Below are 22,065 nucleotides of genomic sequence, written 5' to 3' on the forward strand. Positions count from 1 at the left end.
AGGCCAATTTGGTTGCTTAGGAGACCTGGCTGGAGTCACTCAGCACACCCTGGATTCGAACTCCAGGGGTGGTAGTCAGCATCAGTACTCGCTGAGCTACCAAGGCCCCCGTGAGAGTACCATTCTTTGGAATTAAAGGGATGTTCTGGGTTCAATACAAGTTAAGCTCAATCGACAGCATTTGTGGCATAATGTTGATTACCACAAAAAAAGTATTTTGACTCACTCCTCCTTTTGTTTAAAAAAAGGAAAAATCAAGGTTACAGTGAGGCACTTACAATGGAAATGAATGTGGCCAAAGTTTGGAGGGTTAAACACAGAAATGTAAAGCTTATCATTTTACAAAAGCATTTATTATTTTCTTCTTAATTTATTTCTTCTGTTAAAACTTGTGTATTATTTGATCTGTAAAGTCTATTTCATTTTCACAGTCATTTTAGGGTTTTAGGGTTTGTTGACATTACATCATCATGGTAACGAAGTTGCAAAATTGGCTATAATTTACAGTAACACAGAAAAGGTTTGTAAGTGATTTAGTCACACTAAAATCGTGTTTACACGCATATCCTTCTTGTCTTGTGGTGGCTATACTTTTGAAATAGTGAGTATTTTAGCGTTCAAAAATTGGCACCCATTAACTTCCATTGTAAATACTTCACTGGAACCCAGATTTTCCCTTTTTTAAAGAAAAGGAGGAGCGAGTCAAAATTAATTTTTGTGGTAATCAACATAATACCACAAAAGCCGAGCATAACTTGTATTGAACCCTGAACATTCCTTTAACAGATGTACATAAATAAATAAATAATAATAAACAAATACATTTGTGTACAAACGTCTCAAATAAGACAAAATTGTACTGAGATTTTAATGTGACTCCCTTCCGCCCCCTGGTGGAACACCATATTAGGTCTGATTGGAAATGTCTTTGACTAATCTCCATCTATCGGAAGACTGGTGTGTTACATCAAAGTCATCTAAATAGTCTCTGTTTACATACTGTATGCTGGACTAGTTTCTATGGTAACGTTTGCGTTTAGCAAGGTGCAAAGCTTGTTTATCTAGCTCTTTAATGAAGACCTATCGTGTAATATTGTAAGAATGTTATACATTTAGTACCAGTCTACTTGAGTTGAGGAGACTGCCTCGGTAAGCGTCTTGTTCAAAACCGTTTTCGAATTAGTTTTAGATATTCAACAAACCAACCTTTGGGTGTTGCAGTAGTTTCGAACTCATTTTAAGAATGGACGTCTGTGATAATGCAGCACTGCAGCAGGTGAATCAGTTTTGGTCGATGTTAGACGATATGTCTCAGAATAGTCCGGAGGAATACAGGACCTTCATTGAGCGCCAGTTGCGAGAGGGAGCGGAGCTGTATTCACCGCCGCAGCCGCACGCCTGCATCCGCACAAATACACTGGTACAGTACACCTAACATGAGACTCAATCCTGCTACATTGTAAAGCCACAAACAAAAATAGGACTTTACTACAGCTGCATATGTGCAGTTTAGAGGCGTTATTGTTTGATTTGACTGCATAAACATGTTATTCACTAACTAAAAAGTAACTGACACTGCTTTTTGACATGGTAATTCCTTGGTATTCTGAAGGACATTGAAAAACAGTGGAAATGTCATGAATATGGTAATCATTCAGTACCATGGTATTACCATGATACCATCTGATACTATCACTGTGCCATGGTACCGTCTTGGTAATTTTTGGTACGCATCAATGGCAATAGCATGTAAAACAAATCTTCTAAAAATCTAAAATAGCTTAAAAAATCATGCCAAGTTCGTGGAAATGTGTGTGTGTGTGTGTGTGTGTGGGCAGGTTTAAGTGGTTTACTAGGACTTTCTTTTAGGTTACAAACTGGTAATTACAAGGGTATTATGCTATAAATGTGGTTTATGAAGACATTTCTAGTGTCCCCATAATTTAAATCGCTTAAAAAACATACTAAACGATGTTTTATTGAAAATGTAAAAATGCAGAAAGTTTTTTGTGAGGGTTAGGTTTAGGGGTAGAGTTAGGGTTAGGGTTAGGGGATAGAATCTATAGTTCATACAGTATAAAAATCATTATGTCTGTGGAGAGTCCTCATAAAGATAGCTGCACCAACATGTGTGTGTGTGTGTGTGTGTGTGTATAGCACAGGTTTAACATTATATTTACTTATTCTGTCCCTGAGTAGTTTTCTTGAGTTTATAGTTTACACCGAACATTTAAATGTTTTAAAATGTATAAATATTTATGTATACAGTATTGACATTCACTCAAAAAATATTTTCAAGATTAACAGTACGCATTTCAAGATTTACGTGTTTCAATTTCATAATACATTTCCATGAAATTGAATTAAGTCATCTTTAACAAAATTACATCTTAGATATTTTAAGTTTTACCAGTTTAATTTAGTTAAAAATCACAATGTAATTTGACATTTGTTATGAAATTAAAATGCCTTAATCTTAAATCTTTTATTTTTTATTCTTTGAGTGTTGGCCATTATGAACCTAAGAGATATTACAGTAAAAAGAAGGATATTCCTCTTTTGGACAAGTTTTCCATGAACATCCACGCATTATAGTAATTAGGCTAAAGTTAAAAGTATTGTTCACAAAAGTGAAAGTGGACATTTATAAAAGATTACTTAAATATTTATCTGTTTCTCACCCACACCTATTATAGTTTCTGAAGATATGGATTAAACCACTGGAGTGTTATGGATTACTTTTATGCTGCCTTTATGTGCTTTTTGGAGCTTTACTATTTTGGTCACCATTCACTTGAATTCTGAGGACCTACAGAGCTGCAATATTCTTCTAAAAATCGAGTTTGTGTTCTGCAGAAGAAAGAAAGTCATACACATCTAGGATGGCATGAGGGTGCGAAAATGTTGAGAGAATTTTTTCATTTTTGGATCAACTATTCAGTTATTAATGATCAATTTCAATTATTGATTTAAAAAAAAGTTTTCAAAAACATTTTTTTGAAATATATATATATATATATATATATATATATATATATATATATATATATATATATATACAGTATCTCACAGAAGTGAGTACACCCCTCACATTTTAGTAAATATTTTATTATATCTTTTCATGTGACAACACTGAAGAAATGACACTTTGCTACAATGTAAACTAGTGAGTGTACAGCTTGTATAACTTTGCCATGAGGTGCCATGTTGAACTTCCAGTGACCAGTATGAGAGAGTGAGAGCGATAACACCAAATTTAACACACCTGCTCCCCATTCATACCTGAGACCTTGTAACACTAATGAATCACATGACACCGGGGAGGGAAAATGGCTAATTGTGCCCAATTTGGACATTTTCACTTAGGGGTGTACTCACTTTTGTTGCCAGCGGTTTAGACATTAATGGCTGTGTGTTGAGTTATTTTTAGGGGACAGCAAATTTACACTGTTATACAAGCTGTACACTCACTACTTTACATTGTAGCAAAGTGTCATTTCTTCAGTGTTGTCACATGAAAAGATATAATAAAATATTTACTAAAATGTGAGGAGTGTACTCACTTCTGTGAGATATATATATATATATATATATATATATATATATATATATATATATATATATATATATATATATATATAGTCACATCATTAACCCTAATAATTGTATTCTTTTGTCTAATAATGAGAAGCATTTTCTCTTTTTGGTAACTATTTCAGGGACCAAAGGAAGGAATATTGTATATAAACATGTGCAGTTGGAAAAGAGTGCCTGCCATGACTTCTCACAGTGATCCCGTCCCTGTATGTGTAGGAAGATTGGAGTCAGTGACTGATGATAAAGGTACAAACTGTCTCATTCACTTCCTTAAGGACTAAAACATTTGCTCTCAAAAAAATCAAAACTCAAAAGAAGAGACATGATCAAAAGCCTGTATTATGTTCCATTCTGCATTAGTTTCTCTGATATTCTGATTCACAACCAAATAATTCAACAACCTCTTAACCTCTTTAACCCTCTTAGCACTTTCTTCTTGAGCGATGTTACGGTTTCTTTCAGTATACTATCTGCTCTCCTGTTCCTTTTACAGAGCAGTACACTGTAGTGGACGTGGCTTTCAGCCCAGAGATTCTGCAGACAACAGAAAAAGACAAACAGGAGAGAGAGAAGATCCATCAACTTGCACTGAAATTCATACAACAACAGCACAGCCTGAATCTGTCCCAGCATTATAAACTGAATCAAGACAAAATCAAGGGCAGCATCCAGGATATGAAGAACCGTTTGATGTCACCACGGCAGTCCAAATCTGTTGCCAATAAGCCACAATCTGAACCAGGTAAGATAATATGCCGTAATATAAATTTTTGAGAAGTTTAAAGAAGGTTTGAACTTCATTTGAGAAATGTTACAGTAAGAGCTAAAGAGCTTAGCTTATTATTTTGAACCTCATTAATCAACTATTCAAACTGCTGTTTTGGACATAGAGTGATATTGATTATCACAGTCTAATTCTGAGTGATTCTGCTTCTCTTTTCATAGCCCCATCACTCCTTCAGCAGATCTCCTCACTACGACTGGCTGAGAGCATAGAGGACTCTTCAATCCAACTGAGCTTGGAGCAAGAGAAGAAACCAGCAAGATCTGGTCTGATTGAGGTGATCTCCAGCACAGAGTCAGACCAAACTCAGCCACAACAGCCCCAGCATCAGCTCACAATCTGCCCTGACAGCACCGGCTCCGCAAAGTATTTGGAGCTGAATGTGGAGCTTCCTGGTGTGCAGTCTGTCTCACAGTGCCAACTTAGCATCTCTCAGGTCAGTAGCAGCAAACTTGTCAACTGTGTATCCGAGAAAGTTTTAATTACAGCCTGTAGCCAAATGTGGAACAGAGAATGTTAGAACAGTTAGGGTCCGTTCATAACAATTGCATTTTTGTATTCGTCTGTGCTGTTTTTAATTGTTTTTCCAGACGGACATCATTGACCGTTGCGCCACGTCTCCGTTTATGCCGCATCTCGTGCAGGAGTGGCATGTTTTTTTTGGACGCTGTGTCAAGTGAAAAAGAACATCAACTTTTAAAAATGTGTCTCGAGAGTCTAGCTTTTTGAGTGCAAGAATGTGTCCGGTCTTAACGGCCCCTTAGTAAACATGAGATAGAACCTTAATCGTGAAAGTCCATCAAAGTCTGACGTTTTGCAACATATCCAGACAATTAAACATTTTATTATTTGAAAAGTGACATTTTGATTTTATGCTATTGTGTTTTTAGAACTATGTTTCCAAACTTTTCCAATTTTCCATGGCTCAGGTTTAAACTTTGCACAATCCTTATATTATACATAGATTTCAAGGTTTTATTCTTGTTGTGGACTTAATGGGGGTTGTTAATATTTAGGATGACATTCTCCTGGAAGTGGAGGCCATTTATTATCTTCACCTTTGGTTTCCTGCGGCAGTCAAGGAAGAGACATGCACTGCAATGTTCCATAAGAAGAAACAGATTCTAACTGTTACAGTAACTGTGTTGTAAGACATGTCACTCTAATTCATCCAGAAACAAGTGGCAGGGGTATATACCATCTGCCAGAACATCTTTTTATAATCAGATGTCTTCAGCTCCATCATAAATGCTCCATCTTATTATGCCAGGCTCCATCATCCCTGGCATTTTAGGCCCATCCTAACATGCATACAGTATTTGCATTAACAAACACAGGCACACCAGTTTATAAATTCAAAGGAACCTTAAAGAGATTTAGACTAAGGTATATTAAAAACAAGAGTCCTCTGTACACCAATACATGTTTACTGAAAGGTGGACAAGTGTGAGCTGCATTTATATTTACAACACAGATACCAAACACTTCGAACACACATGCAGACTTGAATAAGGAAGTACAATCATTTACAAAAAGAATACTTTCATGCTCAAAATTTACAAAGTTTTACAAATAAAGTGGTCTCCGCTTTTACCACATCTTATTTTCGAAGGGTAGTCAGGAGAGGTTGACAAAAGTTTTAGTGAAAAATTACTGTGCATGCATGTGTTATCTTAAAATGGCATGTTTATCAGGATGCACACAATTGGTGATATGTTTGTCACAGTTTAGCTACTAATGTAACTAATCTATTTATTATTTGACACTGTACAAATACTCTGTTTAATTATTTTTTTTCTTTGTCTTGTACTGTATCACAATGGCATTTTCAAAACATTCAATGTTTTTTAGAAAAAGCAGTTAATATAACAACCTGAATACACTCAAAAACATTTGTATCAGAATTTTTTTGTAAACAGTTTTTTTTTAAAAATAATATTAAAATGTTCTTTCATTCTTCAGAATGCATACTCGTACCCTCTTTGACAAACACTTGCCTGCTGTAAAGTCTGAGGGAATTGGTATGGTGAGATTCACAGTTAAGAAAGAACAAAGGCTTCAGAATATTGCAGGGATGAGGTATATGTGGGGCAAAACATACTTTCTAAATGAATCAAAATTGTTACTGCAATCTGGCTGTGACTATTTAGTTCTACATGCCCTCTCCATGATCCTCTTCCACCCATGCAACGATCTTTCCCTCCCATCCCGGTATAAGAGCATCATCCTGAAACACCTGAAAGACACCACACATTCAGAGGAAGACACTGAGAAATCACTGGACCTTATTCACGCTAGCGCCATCTTTGATTTTTAATGGGAATGACAATGAGGCTGTGATGGATGGACTCTTTTCAATGACACAAACGGTATAAAGCTGTATAAAGCTCCTAGACCACATCTGAGTTTCATGTTGTCTGGAGTTCTTTGTATACTGAATGTTGTTGGACATATATTTCATCAATGTTTTGTCTGCGGAACGGTCCAAAAACACTTTAAACTGCAGTACGGCCCATTGAAGGAGAGGGTCCTCGCTGCAGACTGTAGCGCAATGACGTAGTGGATCTAATCCTCTGCGTAGTGGATTTTGGTGTCATAGTGGATGTTTTGGTTTTAATGTGTTACATTGAGTACATTATTGCTTAGTATTAAAGTATTACACTGAGACATTTGTTTAATATAGCTTAGTTTTTAAAAATGGTCATAACCATGGATTTCGTAAATTACTTTTCCTTGTTTTTCGTCTTCACCAGAAAACAAATATATAAATTAAGCAATATACTCCCCACTATAATGTGCTCCTCCGCTGTACATAAATGATATGGGGTGAATTATTTGTTTTTGTATATTAACATGTAGTGGTCAAACATACTTGGAATTATGCAAAAGTGAAATTAAAGTGAATCTGGAGCGCTTTAAAATGTTGCACTCAGCACATGGAAGACAGAACCGAATGGAGCCCATCTGTTACTCTGAGCACAAGATGGAGTTGTGGAGCACAGAACCACTCTGAATACACTGTAATAATGCTTATACACAATACAGACAGGACAGAGCAGCGTGCATAGACTTTGAAGCAAACAGCTTGATTTATTTATTAATTTAATTAAATCGTTGTAGCCCTTTGCAGTTAAATAGTCAAACAATGTCATACCACAATTTTAATTAATTGTGCAGCCCTAATATATGAATGTGTGTGTGTGTGTGTGTGTGTGGGCAGGTTTAAGTGGTTTACGAGGACATTTTTTTAGGTTACGAACTGGTAATTACAAGGGTATTATGCTATAAATGTGGTTTATGAGGACATTTCTAGTGTCCCCATAATTAAAATCGCTTAAAAAAAAAACATACTAAATGAAAATTTTTTGTGAGGCCAGGTTTAGGGGTAGGGTTAGGGTTAGGGGATAGAATCTATAGTTCATACAGAATAAAAATCATGTCTTTGGAGAGTCCTCATAATAATAGCTGCACCAACATGTGTGTATGTTATATGAATATATACTGTATTAATGACTGTTAAGTATGCTACAGTAACAAAACAAAACATTAAAATGTGAAAATGCATGCGCATTAAAACAACCACTACGTCACTAAAATCCAATATGCATGGGATTAGATCCACAACTTCATCATGCTACAGTCTCTGCAGCGAGGAGTGCTTGGAGAGAAGAGACTGTATGCCTCACAGCCTTGTTGTAATTTCCATTAAAAAGCAAAGATTGCGCAGCATTATACAGACAAATATGTAAAGGATAATGTGCAGTCATCTGGTTATCTCAAAATAAACCCCCACAGGGTGATCAGGAGGAATGTATCAGCCTGAAGGGGTTTATTTTGCAATAACAACCGGCTGACTGTACATTATCCCGCTTATTACATGGCTACTAATCTAAAAAATAAATACATGGACATAAATACTGATTTGTGTTGAAATTATGTAATATGGAAATAAATAAATCGCTAAACAATTTGTGTTGGTGCTGGAGTCCTTTTGTGGTTTATTCTGTGCAAATGACTGTCTGACTGCTCATTATCCAGCCTATTACAAGACTACTTGCCAAATAAATAAATAAATAAATGGACTTGAAACCAGGGACTAAAAACAGTTCAAGGAACGAAAACTGAATTCGAACAGAATTTTTTGCAGAACGTAACCAAAAACGGGAACTAAGTGATTTTCAATCATTCTGGAGTGAAAACATTATTTTTAAATGCTGGTAACCAGTTATAACAGGTTATTTTTGTTCAGATATTTTTTTCATGAAACTGAAGGCCATCATAGTACATTTTTGAAACCACACCACTTAATGTTGCCGAAAAAATGAAATGTGCTTTGATCCTGAAGGAAACTGCTACATCACACATTTCTTTGCTTGACTACCCTTTGCGGATGTCACATTCTCCGAATGAAGAACTTTTTGAACAACTATGTGTAAATAATACATATAATACAATAATACGTGCACGGTTAATCCAGGTACAAGGGAAACATTATTAGAGGTAAAAAGTAAATTTCTTCACTGAATTATTGTTAGATATGATGCATTAACACAGATTTGATGCTGCTGGATTTTGACTGAGAAGCAGATCTGTAATTAAAATTATACTTAACTGTTAATTAACTGTATGCTTGTTATGATTTTTATACTGATAAATCCACTGCAGGAAAAAATTTAATTGCTTATTTTCACTTATTTTGGTGAGGCAAGTTGTTTATTTTGGGCTTGTTTTTCTTGTGAGATCTGGCAACACTACAACTGGTATTTCACCCTCCCCTTAGCACAGAGGACTGTCATTTTAAAAAGAACGTTATTAACCCCTTTTTTTTTTTTTTTTTTTTTTTTTTGGTTCTAACTGGTAACCATTTGGAAAGGAGGCTGTGGAACATCTGAACTGGAATGGAAACATTCAGTTTTACTGAATGTTTAACATACAGTTTTTGCTCAGAACGAAACGAAATGAAAAACATTTCGTTTTTAGACCCTGCTTGAAACTTGAACTTGAAAGAAATCACTATCAGACCGCTAGATGGCGCCATGACCAATCAGAATCGAGTATTCCTGAGAGCCAAAGATTTGCATAATGACTGCTGAGTTAAACTGAACGTTGTCGCTATAGCTGTTTCATGTCTCTCATTTCACTCTGCAGTCTCTTTCTTCTCACATAATACAATTATTTCAACTCAAATAAATAATTCACATCAATATCAGTGATTATTTTGTGATAATGACAGATAATGATAACGACTTATTAAAAGCAATATCACACTCACAATGTGCCAATATGCCAGAATCACAGCTGTGCTGATATTCAACACCACAAGAGTTTTGCGTTTGTTAGAGTTACATTCTTTAGAATTTTGATTTATTTGGGCATTTTTGGAGATATTTGGACATGTTCAGTTGAAGTCAGAAGTTTACATACACCTTAGCCAAATACATTTAAACTCAGTTTTTCACAATTCCTGACATATAATCGTAGAAACCTTTCCCTGTCTTAGGTTAGTTAGGATCACTACTTTATTTTAAGAATGTGAAATGTCAGAATAATAGTAGAGAGAATGATTTATTTCAGCTTTTATTTCTTTCATCACATTCCATAACATACACTTTGTTAGTATTTGGTAGCATTGCCTTTAAAGTGTTTAACTTGGGTCAAACGTTTTGGGTAGCCTTCCACAAGCTTCTCACAATAAGTTGCTGGAATTTTGGCCCATTCCTCCAGACAGAACTGGTGTATCTGTGTCAGATTTGTAGGCCTCCTTGCTTGCACATGCTTTTTCAGTTCTGCCCACAAAAATCGGATTGAGGTCAGGCCTTTGTGATGGCCACTCCAATGCCTTGACTTTGTTGTCCTTAAGCCATTTTGCCACAACTTTGGAGGTATGCTTGGGGTCATTGTCCATTTGGAAGACCCATTTGCGACCGAGCTTCAACTTCATGGCTGATGTCTTGAGATGTTGCTTCAAGATATCCACATAAATTTCCTTCCTCATGATGCCATCTATTTTGTGAAGTGCACCAGTCCCTCCAGCAGCAAAGCACCCCCACAACATGATGCTGCCACCCCAGTGCTTCACGGTTGGGATGGTGTTCTTCGGCTTGCAAGCCTCACCCTTTTTCCTTCAAACATAACGATGGTCATTATGGCCAAACAGTTCAATTTTTGTTTCATTTGACCAGAGGACATTTCTCCAGAAAGTAAGATCTTTGCCCCCATGTGCACTTGCAAACTGTAGTCTGGCTTTTTTATGGCAGTTTTGGAGCAGTGGCTTCTTCCTTGCTGAGCAGCCTTTCAGGTTATGTCGATATAGGACTCATTTTACTGTGGATATAGATACTTGTCTACCTGTTTCCTCCAGCATCTTCACATGGTCCTTTGCTGTTGTTCTGGGATTGATTTGCACTTTGCGCACCAAACTATATTCATCTCTAGAAGACAGAATGCATCTCCTTCCTGAGCAGTATGATGGCTGCATGGTCCCATGGTGTTTATACTTGCATACTGTTGTTTGTACAGATGAACGTGGTACTTTCAGGCATTTGGAAATTGCTCCCAAGGATGAACCAGACTTATGGACACTGAGGTCTTGGCTGATTTCTTTTGATTTTCCCATGATGTCAGGCAAAGAGGCACTAAGTTTGAAGGTAGGCCTTAAAATACATCCACAGGTACACCTCCAATTCAGTACACCTCCTATCAGAAGCTAATTGGCTAATTGTCTAAAGGCTTGACATCATTTTCTGGAATTTTCCAAGCTGCTTAAAGGCACAGTTAACTTAGTGTATGTAAACATCTGACCCTCTGGAATTGTGATATAGACAAAAAAAGTGAAACAATCTGTCTGTAAACAATTGTTGTAAAAATTACTCATATCATGCACAAAGTAGATGTCCTAAACAACTTGCCAAAACTATAGTTTGCTAATATTAAATCTGTGGAGTTGTTAAAAAAACTGAGTTTTAATGACTTCAACCTAAGTGTATGTAAACTTCTGACATTTAAATAAATAGTACCAAAAGTATACTTCCAAAAGTGCTATGTACAGAAATGTTTTTAGTGTTATGCAGTTGGTTTGACATCTTCAGTGCAAACAGCTGAATGGAGTTACAGTAAATTAATTTAGCAAAATATATATGCTTATGTATATCTCAGCTGGAGAGTTTAATGGGTAATATCCTGAATGTTAATGTCAAACATTACATTACCTTAATCACACTGTTCCAGTTGTAGTCCTGATCACCCTGCCTGTGCTTAATTTATGATAATGATCAGCAGCCTGTACATTATGCCTTAAATACAGAATTGTCAATGACTGGCTTATGACCATTCTTACCTCTTCCTTCACTGTTCCAAACTCTGGATCCAGAGATTTGAAGTGATATCTGAAACTGCCATGTCTGTCCACGGCTACCTTGAAGTCCTGTAGCGTGACCTCCCCCAGCCTACCAATAAAGAGAATTTCAAATAAAAAAATCATTACGTCATGCTTTTAAATCCTTCATTGAACTTGTATAACTTCATGAGATGAGTATATTACATAATTCAAGCTGTCACCTCTTAGGGATGTTGACTAGAAAAGGTGTGAGCGATCGATCTGTGTAGTAGAGTACTTTGGTTGAGGCTGCGGCACTGAGAACTGGGCTACTGTGAGAATGGGCCATCTCTGGAAGAATAGACATGACAAACGGAATAGTTCAACCACATTAATCATTACTCAATTACATGCCAGCAACCTTTATCGTGAATTGCAAGCAAAATAGCTTTCAGTAATCAAGAAGGGACCCACTTGAGCTTGGCCATGATTCTCGGTCTGTGTGATTGGCTTTTCGTCCAGGAGACTTGGTTGAACCCTGTGGTGAGACAACAAACTGTTTTAATGCATATTCCCTACAATCTAGGATTGTGACTACAGAATCAGATACGGCCAGATCTGATTTGTCTAAAAAGCAATGCAGTCTTGCCTTTCTCTCCTGCTTTTTCTTGGATTCTGTGGTGTGCAGACAGTCCACTAGACTGGCCACGCCCTGCTCCAGTGTGTCTAGCGTGTGGTGTTGTGGATCATGACCACTGAAACTGTCCCTCAGACTGCGTAGAGCATCTTGTACCAGCTGTAGCTCATCCCCCTGGTTAACACATTCAAGCAACATCAGCCAAAACTAAAGAATTGTTTTTTATTATTTTGCGATAATGACTGACTGACTGTACATTATTCCTTACTTTTTGTTCATATAACGTTTGAATAAAAGCAATATTACACTCACATGCATTATAGACATTACAGTAAGACAAACAGATAGAGAGAGAGAGAGAGAGAGAGAGAGAGAGAGAGAGAGAGAGAGAGAGAGCAACTTTAAGCAGATTAAAGGCCTTGTTTGTGTTTGTTTATCTTTGAAATTTTTTCACTGTTAGAGTTTAATTAACTAGCATTCCATTGGCCTATTTGAACATTCCATCAGTATCAATGGGATTTTTATGCTGTGCGAAAACCATAAGTCTGATCAATTAGAAAAGAAATAGCACACTATTCCAGAACAGTCTAAAAGTCTGTAACAAGTTTGGTGGATGTAGCCCTACATTTTAGGAGGAGTGTTAGTGTTAGAAATTTTGGTCTCGGTTTAGGGCTTTTCAAAAAATAAAAATAAAAATAAATAAAATTTGTAGGATAACAGTATGTTGGCTTCATCAAGCCAATATAATGAACTGTATACTCGTTCAAATGGAGAAGGACACGACTTACAATTCTGTGTTGGAGAAGTGTGGAAGATGCGTACATCATGTGGCTGTAGCCATTGTTCTCACAGCCTGATATCTAGAGTAAACAGATTTATAAAATCATAACATTACAAAAATGCATGTCAGTTGCTTGTGGTTACATTAAGGCTACTTTTATTTAGGTACTAATAACATTAATTACTTTTGGGAAGTTAGCATGTCCTGTGGTGTGACATGCTACTCCATCCACAACTATTTTAAACAGCATTTTTCTAATTATTTTAGAATGCATGCAATTTGTATTACCTTAAATTGTTTGAGAGACTTTATGAATTGGCAGATGCTATTTGCACCCTGGTACAAATAATGGTATATGCTATTTACACCTAAGGGCAAATAATAGCAGATATTATTTGCACCCCAACCCTGGTGCAAATAATGGTAGATACTGATTGCACCCATATTTAAAAATTAACATACAGTATGGGCATCACTGTAGTGTGTTTATTGTATTGAATTAGAGTCCCACAAACACACTACATTAACCTCTACCCCTAAACCTAACCTTAACCTTACCTAAGAAAAAATAACTCTTCTCTGCACTCTCCGACATTCACCGTGACCAAATTACTGCGATGAAATCAACATTTATATTCATTTTTATCTATTTTTTTTTTAAAGTAATATTAAAGGAAATATTAAGAGTGGAAACAGGAAATCGGATGGGAAAAAAGTGAGGCAAACTGCAGATTTTGGTCACTAGGACAACAGTACACATTCACACACCGTCTTTACACCCCACTCCACTGTAGTGACATCTATTGGTTAGTTTGTCTTATATTTCTGTGGTTCCACAAGACTATTGGGATGCAAATAGCTGCACTGTGTGGCAGATTCTATTTACACACACTCCGTTTTGGATATCTGTACTACAACTACCACAAGCATATGAGTGTTCATGCCTGACGAAACACACAACTGTTGTAGTCCTTATTTAGAAACTTGTTAGCAACATACCTTTATATAAAAGCTAATAACGAAACGTGAAAGTAATTTGAACCACAAACGTTATTTTACTCATGAATGCAAAACTGATATTCTTAAAACCCATAACAAATTACAGTTAATAAAAATAAAACACATTTATTGTGCTATGGCTTCCTCTAGTGAAATACATTGAAGAACTACACAAACTTTTTACCAAAATATTGAAATTTTAGCTTGCATCAGAAAGGTAATACAATACAGACACATGGCAGACTAATCACCCATTCTGGAGTACGTAAATAATTACCCTATGATAGTTGCTTTCATTCATCCTGCGCAGTGTATCATTTAGCTTTACATGCTGCTGTTGCTGCAGAAGTCGGTCTCTCTGCAAGGTTAAGTACATGATGTGATACAAAGTACTTTTTATTAATGTGCTGTAGACATAGCACATCTTTAATCCTAAAGAGATTAAAGAACTCTAAACAGGATTAAAACCTGATTAGGATGATTTGGCTTACTTTATATTCACTCAACATTCTGTTTCGATCATTCAGCTTCCTTTCTAGTTCCACCTAAAGAACAAAATATAAAACAAATTTGGTGATTAAACCTTTACCCTTTTGACATGTTCAATTCAGTTCAATTGCAATGTTTTTCTATTAATGAGACAGATTTTGGGGGGGGGGGGTCTCATTCTGTGACCCACATTCTGTCTCTCTAACTCCTCTCTGGCCATGCTGGATCTGAGCAGCTCCTGCTTGAGCTGCAGCATTGAGTCCTCCTGCACAGACATTCTCTGCTGTAATGCATCCTGGGTAGACAGATGGACATAGAGAAATAATTAAACCCAAATGGCAGCAAATCTGGTGCACACTGCAACAACTAATGTAGGAATCAAACCAAAGAACTGAATAATTATTCATAGACATTTTTAATTTAGAATGGCACTATCTCTATAATGTCTGCATAATAATGCATGTATAATAATGTATATAAAATATAATATAATAGAATAGAATAGAATAGAATAGAATAGAATAGAATAGAATAGAGATATTGATAACCACTCTAGAATTTTTATTACATTCTGTATGTTTAGTAAGCCTGGTTGAAAACATCTTTACACAACACAATTCAACCACAACACTAGTTGCAAACAGTTCCTACAATAGATTTGAACTGTTCTCACCTTAACAGCCTGAAGATTGCATGCTTCCTGTTTGTACCTTAACAGTTCTCTCTGAAAAACACATTACAACCTTCATTCAGTACACAAATCATATGTAGAATATTCATCACTTACCGTAGATCACATAGAGAATACTTAGATCTTACTCTACTGTTAGTAATTCTTTATTTTTCAACAACTTATGGTGAAGTTACCTTCAGATCTAAAGACTCCTCCATACTCTGGTCCAGGCGACTGCGGATCATTATCTTCAAAAGGATAATAAAGAGGACATGTTATTACTATAGCAGTAAATACTATGGATACACAGCTATTGTATGTAAATGACATAAAATTTCATACATTTATCTTATGAACGCATACAATTATTAAGTTGAATTTTGGATTACCAGCTGCTGCTCTGAGTTGATGATGCCATCTCCAAAACTCAGAGTAGATGTCTGCTCGTCCTCAGGTAGCAACCCGTACAGCAACAAGGCCTGAATGAAGCGATACAGTGTGTACAGTGAGCAGGAAGTCTCTAAAGCGCTATGGTACTCAGAGTGAGGCTCCTTGCTGTGAGCATATGCTGCTGAACCAACAGAGTTGTCCAAACAACAGTTATCATGTGATTGTACTTGGATGCTTTTAGATGATTAGAATTCTTCTCCTAAAGCTGCATTTTTCTTTTTCAGTTCCATTCCATTACTATTTATACTATCTACAGTATCTGTCTCATATTTAATGTATAGGTTACATTTATATAATTTATTAATTACAATGTTTGTTGGCCAAAACATTCATCCATCCATTTTCTATGCCCGCATATCTAATGTAGGGTGATGGGGGCTGCTGGAGCCTATCCCAGCTACCTCGGGCTGAAGGCAGGTAAACAACTTGAACAGGAGGCCTACATAGGATAATATATAAATTTGCAGTAACGGCTCACCTGAAGCCTTGACACCATTTTCCTTGTTTCCTGCATCTCCTTCTCCAGCTGCTCCTGCTGAGCACATAGTTGCTCCTCCCATGTGCTGCTCTCCTCTTTCACAGCATGATCTGGACCAGGAAATGGCTCGGTGGCTGAGGATTTCATTGCATCCTCTGCAAAAGAAACACATACAAGGAGTTATATCACGGAAAGACACATGCGTATTGTGTAGGGCGAAGCCAGGCATACTATAAGTCTCACCTGTCAGGCTTTGTGGCTGCTCCGTATGGTTCCCCACTAACTTCCCCTGCTCTTCAGATTTGTCAATAATATACTCCTCCTTGGGTGAGTGTGTTGGACTGGATGAACTGAGGCTACAAAGATCAAAGAATTAGTGAGTAAGATAACTGTGAATCATAACAAATGTCAAATTAGATGCCTTCAAAGCAATTATATTGTGTTTATCACTGTCACACCTGTAACCACCTGCCTTTTGTGAATACAAAATATGTTTGCTTTAATTGCATGTAACTAAAAGGTAGGGGAATTCCTGTTACAAAACACTGGCACCATTCCTGTGCAGGTATTCAGTTTCAAACTATACTTATAAAAGGTGCAAAAACATTCTTAAGTCACATGTAATTCATCTGTTTTTAGCAGAGGTAAAATGAGAGGCTCCTTTGAACTCTATCTCCAACACCCCAAGCTGTTCTTCTGACAGAGGAATATGATATTTTGAGAAACTGAGATCCCTCCCAAAGAAATAAAGTCAGCATGAAGTCTGTCACACAGAATAATAGAGAGATAGTGGCTCTCCCAGTTGATTAGCATCATCAATCCACTCTTGTTTGCATAAATTGATAATGGCATTTTGATTCGGACTATTAAACAGGATTACATCTACTTGATTAATCTTCTGAGAATTACTTCATAAAGGGATGTGTACACAAGCCTAAAATTACAGCAGAACGCTCCTCTGAGAGGTGTCATATTACTGTATGTGTTGAATATTTATGCACAGAGGAGCATGTCAATAGCAAATCACTTCAGATATAAAACATCTCTTTCTTTTCATTTGAACGGCTCTTGTAAGATAATTCTAACAGCACTATACAGTCATTCTAATTCAATGTAGCCAGTGGGTTTGTTGATATACACAGCTGCAAATGAAAAATAAAAGACCAGTCACTATATTTGTTTCATTAAACTCCAGGTAAAAAGCTATTACGTATAATTTCCGGTGTTGTGCCGAAATCTTACTGCCCATCAGATTCTAACTCCCCGCTACCTGATAGGCCCTTATCACTAAAGCCCACCCCTAACCCTAACATCATTGCTCCATACTCCTAAAGCCCATCCCTAAACCTACCCCTAAACATAAGGATACAAGGGAGTCAATATTCGGCACTACATCAGCGTTTTTATCGGCTTATCAAATGTGCACAAGTGTTGTATGCATGCCTGTTTATGTTGTGACATCAAAAGCAGGTCGATAAGCCCTTTTGACATTTAATCGTGTACAGAATATGAATTATAAATATCTACAAGTACATTTTCACTAGTAAAATTGCTAGTTCTTGATATCAGCAATGTAATTACTACTAGTGGAAATGCAATTTTTCCAATATCAGTAGGCCTAATTAGGTTTGCACCAGTAAAAACGTTAATTCTTGATATCAAAAGTGAGGTAATTGCTTGTTATTAATGTAACGTAAATGTAATTCTGATACCTGTAACTCCATTTTCACTTGTAGAATTTCACAATGATCTACCATTAACTCTAAACGCAAGTACAGATATCTATAATTAATTTCTTACTAGTTGAAATTCCATTTTACATATCACTACTCCTTACTAGTAATAATAATAACTTTTGATATAATTACTTTGTTATTAGTACAAATATCCATTCCTGATATCAACAATTACATTCAACTAGTAAAAATACTAATTTTCAAAAATCTCTAAATGCATTTCAGTGTGTTTGATTCTGAAATTCAGATATCTATAAATGGATTTCAGATATCAATAAATTGAAGAGTAATTAAAGATATCTTAAAAGACTTTCTGACAATTTACAATAATATTATGGATACTGGAAATTAACATTGCCACTATTGAAAACCAAATTACCAACAAATTTTATTTTTACATCAACAATTATCAAGTATTTTATTGGCGCACACCTAGTTACTGATGTCAAACATTAGCATTTTAACAAGTAATAATTTCATATTCTGCACATGATTAAATGTCAAAAGGGCTTGAAATACATGGTTTTCTTGTCATATAATAAGCAGATTATTTTTATTTTCTGAGTGCACACACTCAGTTATGAAAAGGCAGGTGCTTTAATTTAATTGAGGATTGACTAAACATAGATAGATAATAACTTTGTATATGATGTTATTAAAGAATCTCTGCTGCTTTTCAACATCACAAATTCTATAATTCATGGTTAGACCAAACAGCCCAGTGGCCTATTTTATGTTAAATAACTGAGTTTCATGTAATTAAACATTCTCATGTGAGCAAACATACTTCCCAATCATTTACTCTACTTGTAATATAATCTCTTTACAAGTTACTCCGCAAAAAAAAAGAATAAATAAAAAAATAAAATAAATAAAAAACCCTATAACTGTCGACACAATGGTCCATACTCAAATCTAGATCGGAATTTGATTCATACACCTGTGAAGTCAACTGAACAGAGCATGCAGATGGTAAACCTGGTTGCCAGGCGATTGCACAATGGCAAGCAACACCCACACATCAATCTCTATGGACACAGATTGAATTCTGGGTGAGAGAATAGTGAAGTCTTCAGCCTGTCTCATTCTTTATTAAACCTTAGCATACCTGTTAGATAACACTGTAATTATATTGACATGCAGCCTCTAAATACCACAATATTACAGTCATATGGTGAATATGAGAAAGACAATGTGCATTATTAGATCTTCTGCCATACATTCCCTTGCATCTGAATATAACAGGTTTGTATTTGTATATTGTACATATATATATATATATATATATATATATATATATATATATATATATATATATATATATATACACAGTGTTGGGAAGTAATGAAATACATGTAACGGGAATACATATTTAAAATACAAAATATAAGTAACTGTTTTCCACTACAGCTACAATTGAAATCACTGGTATTTAGAAAACAGTTACATTCAAAAAGTATTTTGATTACTGAAGAGATTACTTTGCATTTTATTGTCATTTGTTTCATTTAATATTTAGTCCTTTCAGATGGAAAACATTTATACATATAAATGATGCGATCCAAAGTGCATTTGAACAGCGGTGAAACACTTTCTTATGATGTGTTACATTCGTACGAGCAGACAGAGAAGTACGTTTGAAATAAGTTTGGAGCAGAAGAAATAGAAATAAACCTTGTGTAAATTGTCAGCTTTACGACTAAGCTAAAATGCTATTTCTAGCCATTTTACATGCACGTTACCAGGCACGATCATATTTTTTTATCAAGAAAATTCACATTGGACCATAATTTCTTTTTTATAGTAATACCTTTGATATTAGGGCAAAACTCATATTCTTGATAATAATTTTTGTATTGTTTTCCTGTAAAAATATAAAAAAAAAATCCTTAAAACAAGATCAATTTGATTTATCTTCTTTTTTTGAAACAACACTGCATAAGATATTTAGGTTTTTCAGAGAATGTATTTTTAACATGTGTATTTTGTCTTACTGTACTGGCAGATTTTTTATAGTCAAAACAAGTGAAAAAAATCTACCAGTGCTGAAGAAGTAATCCAAAGTATTAGAATACATTACTAACCTTGAGTACTATAACGAAATACATTACAAATTACATTTTACAGCATGTATTCTGTAATCTGTAGTGGAATACATTTCAAAAATAACCCTCCCAACCCTGTGTGTGTGTGTGTGTGTGTGTGTGTGTATATATATATATATATATATATATATATATATATATATATATATATATATATATATATATATATATTGTCTTATTGTGTATTTCTATATGTACTAATATTTTCTATTCACTTTTTATTTTTATTCCATTTATTATTATTATTATTATTATTATTATTATTATTATTGTTATCTCTGTCTTGTTGCTGTATTGTTTGTGCACTGGAAGCTTCTGTCACCAAGACAAATTCCTTGTATGTGTAAGCATACTTGGCAATAAAGCTCATTCTGATTCTTCTTCTGATTATGGCTGTGTCCAGTTCCTGGGACATGTGTAATGGAATGGGAGATGACAAGGACACAGGAAAACAATTGGAAGTGTGGAATTTCATTCATACCATTTCATTTGTTTGGCTCCCATGGTGCTATCTGCCCTTCTAACCTCCCATGCTGATCCAGCCCAAACCGTGGGGTTTAAGGAAGCAGTGTGTCATCAACATGGTACAGCCCCAGTCCAAAGAGTGTGCACATTAGTGACCAGCAAACAAAACCCAGCATCCACGTAGCTCCCAGTCTAGTCTGTTGATGATGGAGAGCAGCTCCCAAACCATTCGAACGTCTCCCTCAATTTGTATGAGTCCAGCCTACTCGTTTGGCAGGTCTTTACTTGGACAGATTCACCCTCCGTGTTGTAAACCCTAATTAAATGCCCTTTTGGGTATTCCCACAGATCCAACGTTGAAAATCCTGATCAGTGGCAGCATGTGTTTCTATGATAAGAAGTATGGGGTAATCCTGTTTTCAGTTCTGAGTCATAACAAGACAGAAACGAGCTTTTGAATGGTCTGCTGTCCCCTTTCTTGGATCTGGACAGTCTCTTGCAGCATGCCTTCTGCAACTTGTATAACTCCTGTTTTTCATTCTCTCTTTTTTATTTTAGTTTTTGCTCAGTCAGGGCTGTTTTTCCCCCCCCTGCCTTTCTGGGTTTTCTCTGTCGCTCCTCGTCTTGCTCCTCCCTTGTTTCTTTTTCAGGAGTCACAGCCCTGCCTGTGTCTACCCTCCCCTCCTCGATCTTCACCCCTCCCTCACACACAGAGCGGTCAGCGGGTTCCTGGATGGGGGGGATGTGTGTGGGCAGACTGAAAAAGTGGGCGTTTCCGCTAATCCATGCTGGTGGGCTGTGTCTGTGTGAAAATAGCACAATTCCACTGTCATGATGCAGGTTCTGATTTGTGCATTGGATTTACTGTGTGAATCACTTTTTAAACTGTCATATTATGTCGAGAGAAAGTGAGAGAGGACACGAGAGATATGGTTGACTATTACCACGTCAGCTTTCAGTCAAATGAAAAATGTATAAACATCAAGAGATGTATCAGGGGGAAAAACATTGTTTCATTTAGTGGAATGAACATCCATTCTGTTTATTTTTAAAAGGGGCCTTATGTTTAAATAATTATTGAAATCACGATGCCAGGCTACTTAATAAACACATTTATCTGACATTTTAAAAGGCATCCTTAGACTGCAGTCAAGCCAAGAACTTTGCTCAAACTAATTTATACATAAAGATTATTCTAATTGTATTATTTATAGAGAGAGAGAGAGAGAGAGAGAGAGAGAGAGAACTCTTGAGGGTGTTGAGGTTTTTGTTGTTTTATTGGTGGAATTATGTGTGAAACTTTGGATAACTATCATTATTATGAAAATGTAAACCTTGCACATTTATTACCTTTATGAAATAAACTATACTGGAAAAGTAACATTTTTGTCAGGTGATCAGTGGAAAGTGCGTTAACACAATTACAATAATCAACCATATTGATCCCTGGGTGCATTTCCACTTGCTGTGCAGAGTATGGCAGTGGAAATGTTGGAAATTAATTAAAAAAAAAAAAAAAATAACTCTTACTGAAATAGATTAGTCAGAGGAATTGT

General features: G+C 35.9%; 2 protein-coding genes across 4 annotated transcripts; one reads left to right on the forward strand and one right to left on the reverse strand.

Moving 5' to 3' along the window:
* Positions 1–1,091: 1,091 nt before the first annotated feature.
* Positions 1,092–5,598, forward strand: pih1d2 (PIH1 domain containing 2). The gene is made up of 5 exons (XM_051679896.1): positions 1,092–1,420; positions 3,720–3,843; positions 4,091–4,339; positions 4,543–4,817; positions 5,398–5,598. The coding sequence occupies exons 1-5, from the start codon at positions 1,244–1,246 to the stop codon at positions 5,530–5,532; spliced, it is 960 nt and encodes a 319-aa protein (XP_051535856.1). The 5' UTR covers positions 1,092–1,243; the 3' UTR covers positions 5,533–5,598.
* Positions 3,945–21,125, reverse strand: LOC127430244 (dixin-A-like). Of its 3 annotated transcripts, XM_051679894.1 has the most exons (16): positions 20,526–21,125; positions 16,447–16,559; positions 16,204–16,358; positions 15,665–15,754; positions 15,470–15,523; positions 15,276–15,326; positions 14,793–14,897; positions 14,605–14,658; positions 14,391–14,471; positions 13,122–13,193; positions 12,346–12,507; positions 12,171–12,234; positions 11,939–12,047; positions 11,718–11,826; positions 11,590–11,629; positions 6,507–6,617 (listed from the first exon to the last, which is right to left on the reverse strand). In XM_051679894.1, the coding sequence occupies exons 1-15, from the start codon at positions 20,546–20,548 to the stop codon at positions 11,621–11,623; spliced, it is 1,251 nt and encodes a 416-aa protein (XP_051535854.1). In that variant the 5' UTR covers positions 20,549–21,125; the 3' UTR covers positions 6,507–6,617; positions 11,590–11,620. The 3 variants fall into 3 exon arrangements, with proteins under 3 accessions (XP_051535852.1, XP_051535853.1, XP_051535854.1); XM_051679892.1 differs by lacking the exons at positions 6,507–6,617; positions 11,590–11,629 and adding an exon at positions 3,945–4,131; XM_051679893.1 differs by lacking the exon at positions 11,590–11,629 and having other exon boundaries at positions 5,778–6,617.
* Positions 21,126–22,065: the final 940 nt, after the last annotated feature.

The sequence above is a fragment of the Myxocyprinus asiaticus genome, chromosome 39 (genome assembly GCF_019703515.2).
Source record: "Myxocyprinus asiaticus isolate MX2 ecotype Aquarium Trade chromosome 39, UBuf_Myxa_2, whole genome shotgun sequence".
In the NCBI taxonomy this organism is placed as follows: domain Eukaryota; kingdom Metazoa; phylum Chordata; class Actinopteri; order Cypriniformes; family Catostomidae; genus Myxocyprinus; species Myxocyprinus asiaticus.

Coding starts and splice junctions, on each gene's coding strand:
- pih1d2 (XM_051679896.1), top strand. CDS start 1,244: ATGGACGTCTGTGATAATGCAGCACTGCAGCAGGTGAATCAGTTTTGG. Junction 4,340..4,542: donor TAAGCCACAATCTGAACCAG/GTAAGATAATAT, acceptor CTCTTTTCATAG/CCCCATCACTCCTTCAGCAG. Junction 4,818..5,397: donor GCCAACTTAGCATCTCTCAG/GTCAGTAGCAGC, acceptor GTTAATATTTAG/GATGACATTCTCCTGGAAGT.
- LOC127430244 (XM_051679892.1), bottom strand. CDS start 20,548: ATGGGAGCCAAACAAATGAAATG. Junction 15,755..16,203: donor AAATGGTGTCAAGGCTTCAG/GTGAGCCGTTAC, acceptor CGCTTCATTCAG/GCCTTGTTGCTGTACGGGTT. Junction 14,472..14,604: donor GAATGTTGAGTGAATATAAA/GTAAGCCAAATC, acceptor TTAACCTTGCAG/AGAGACCGACTTCTGCAGCA.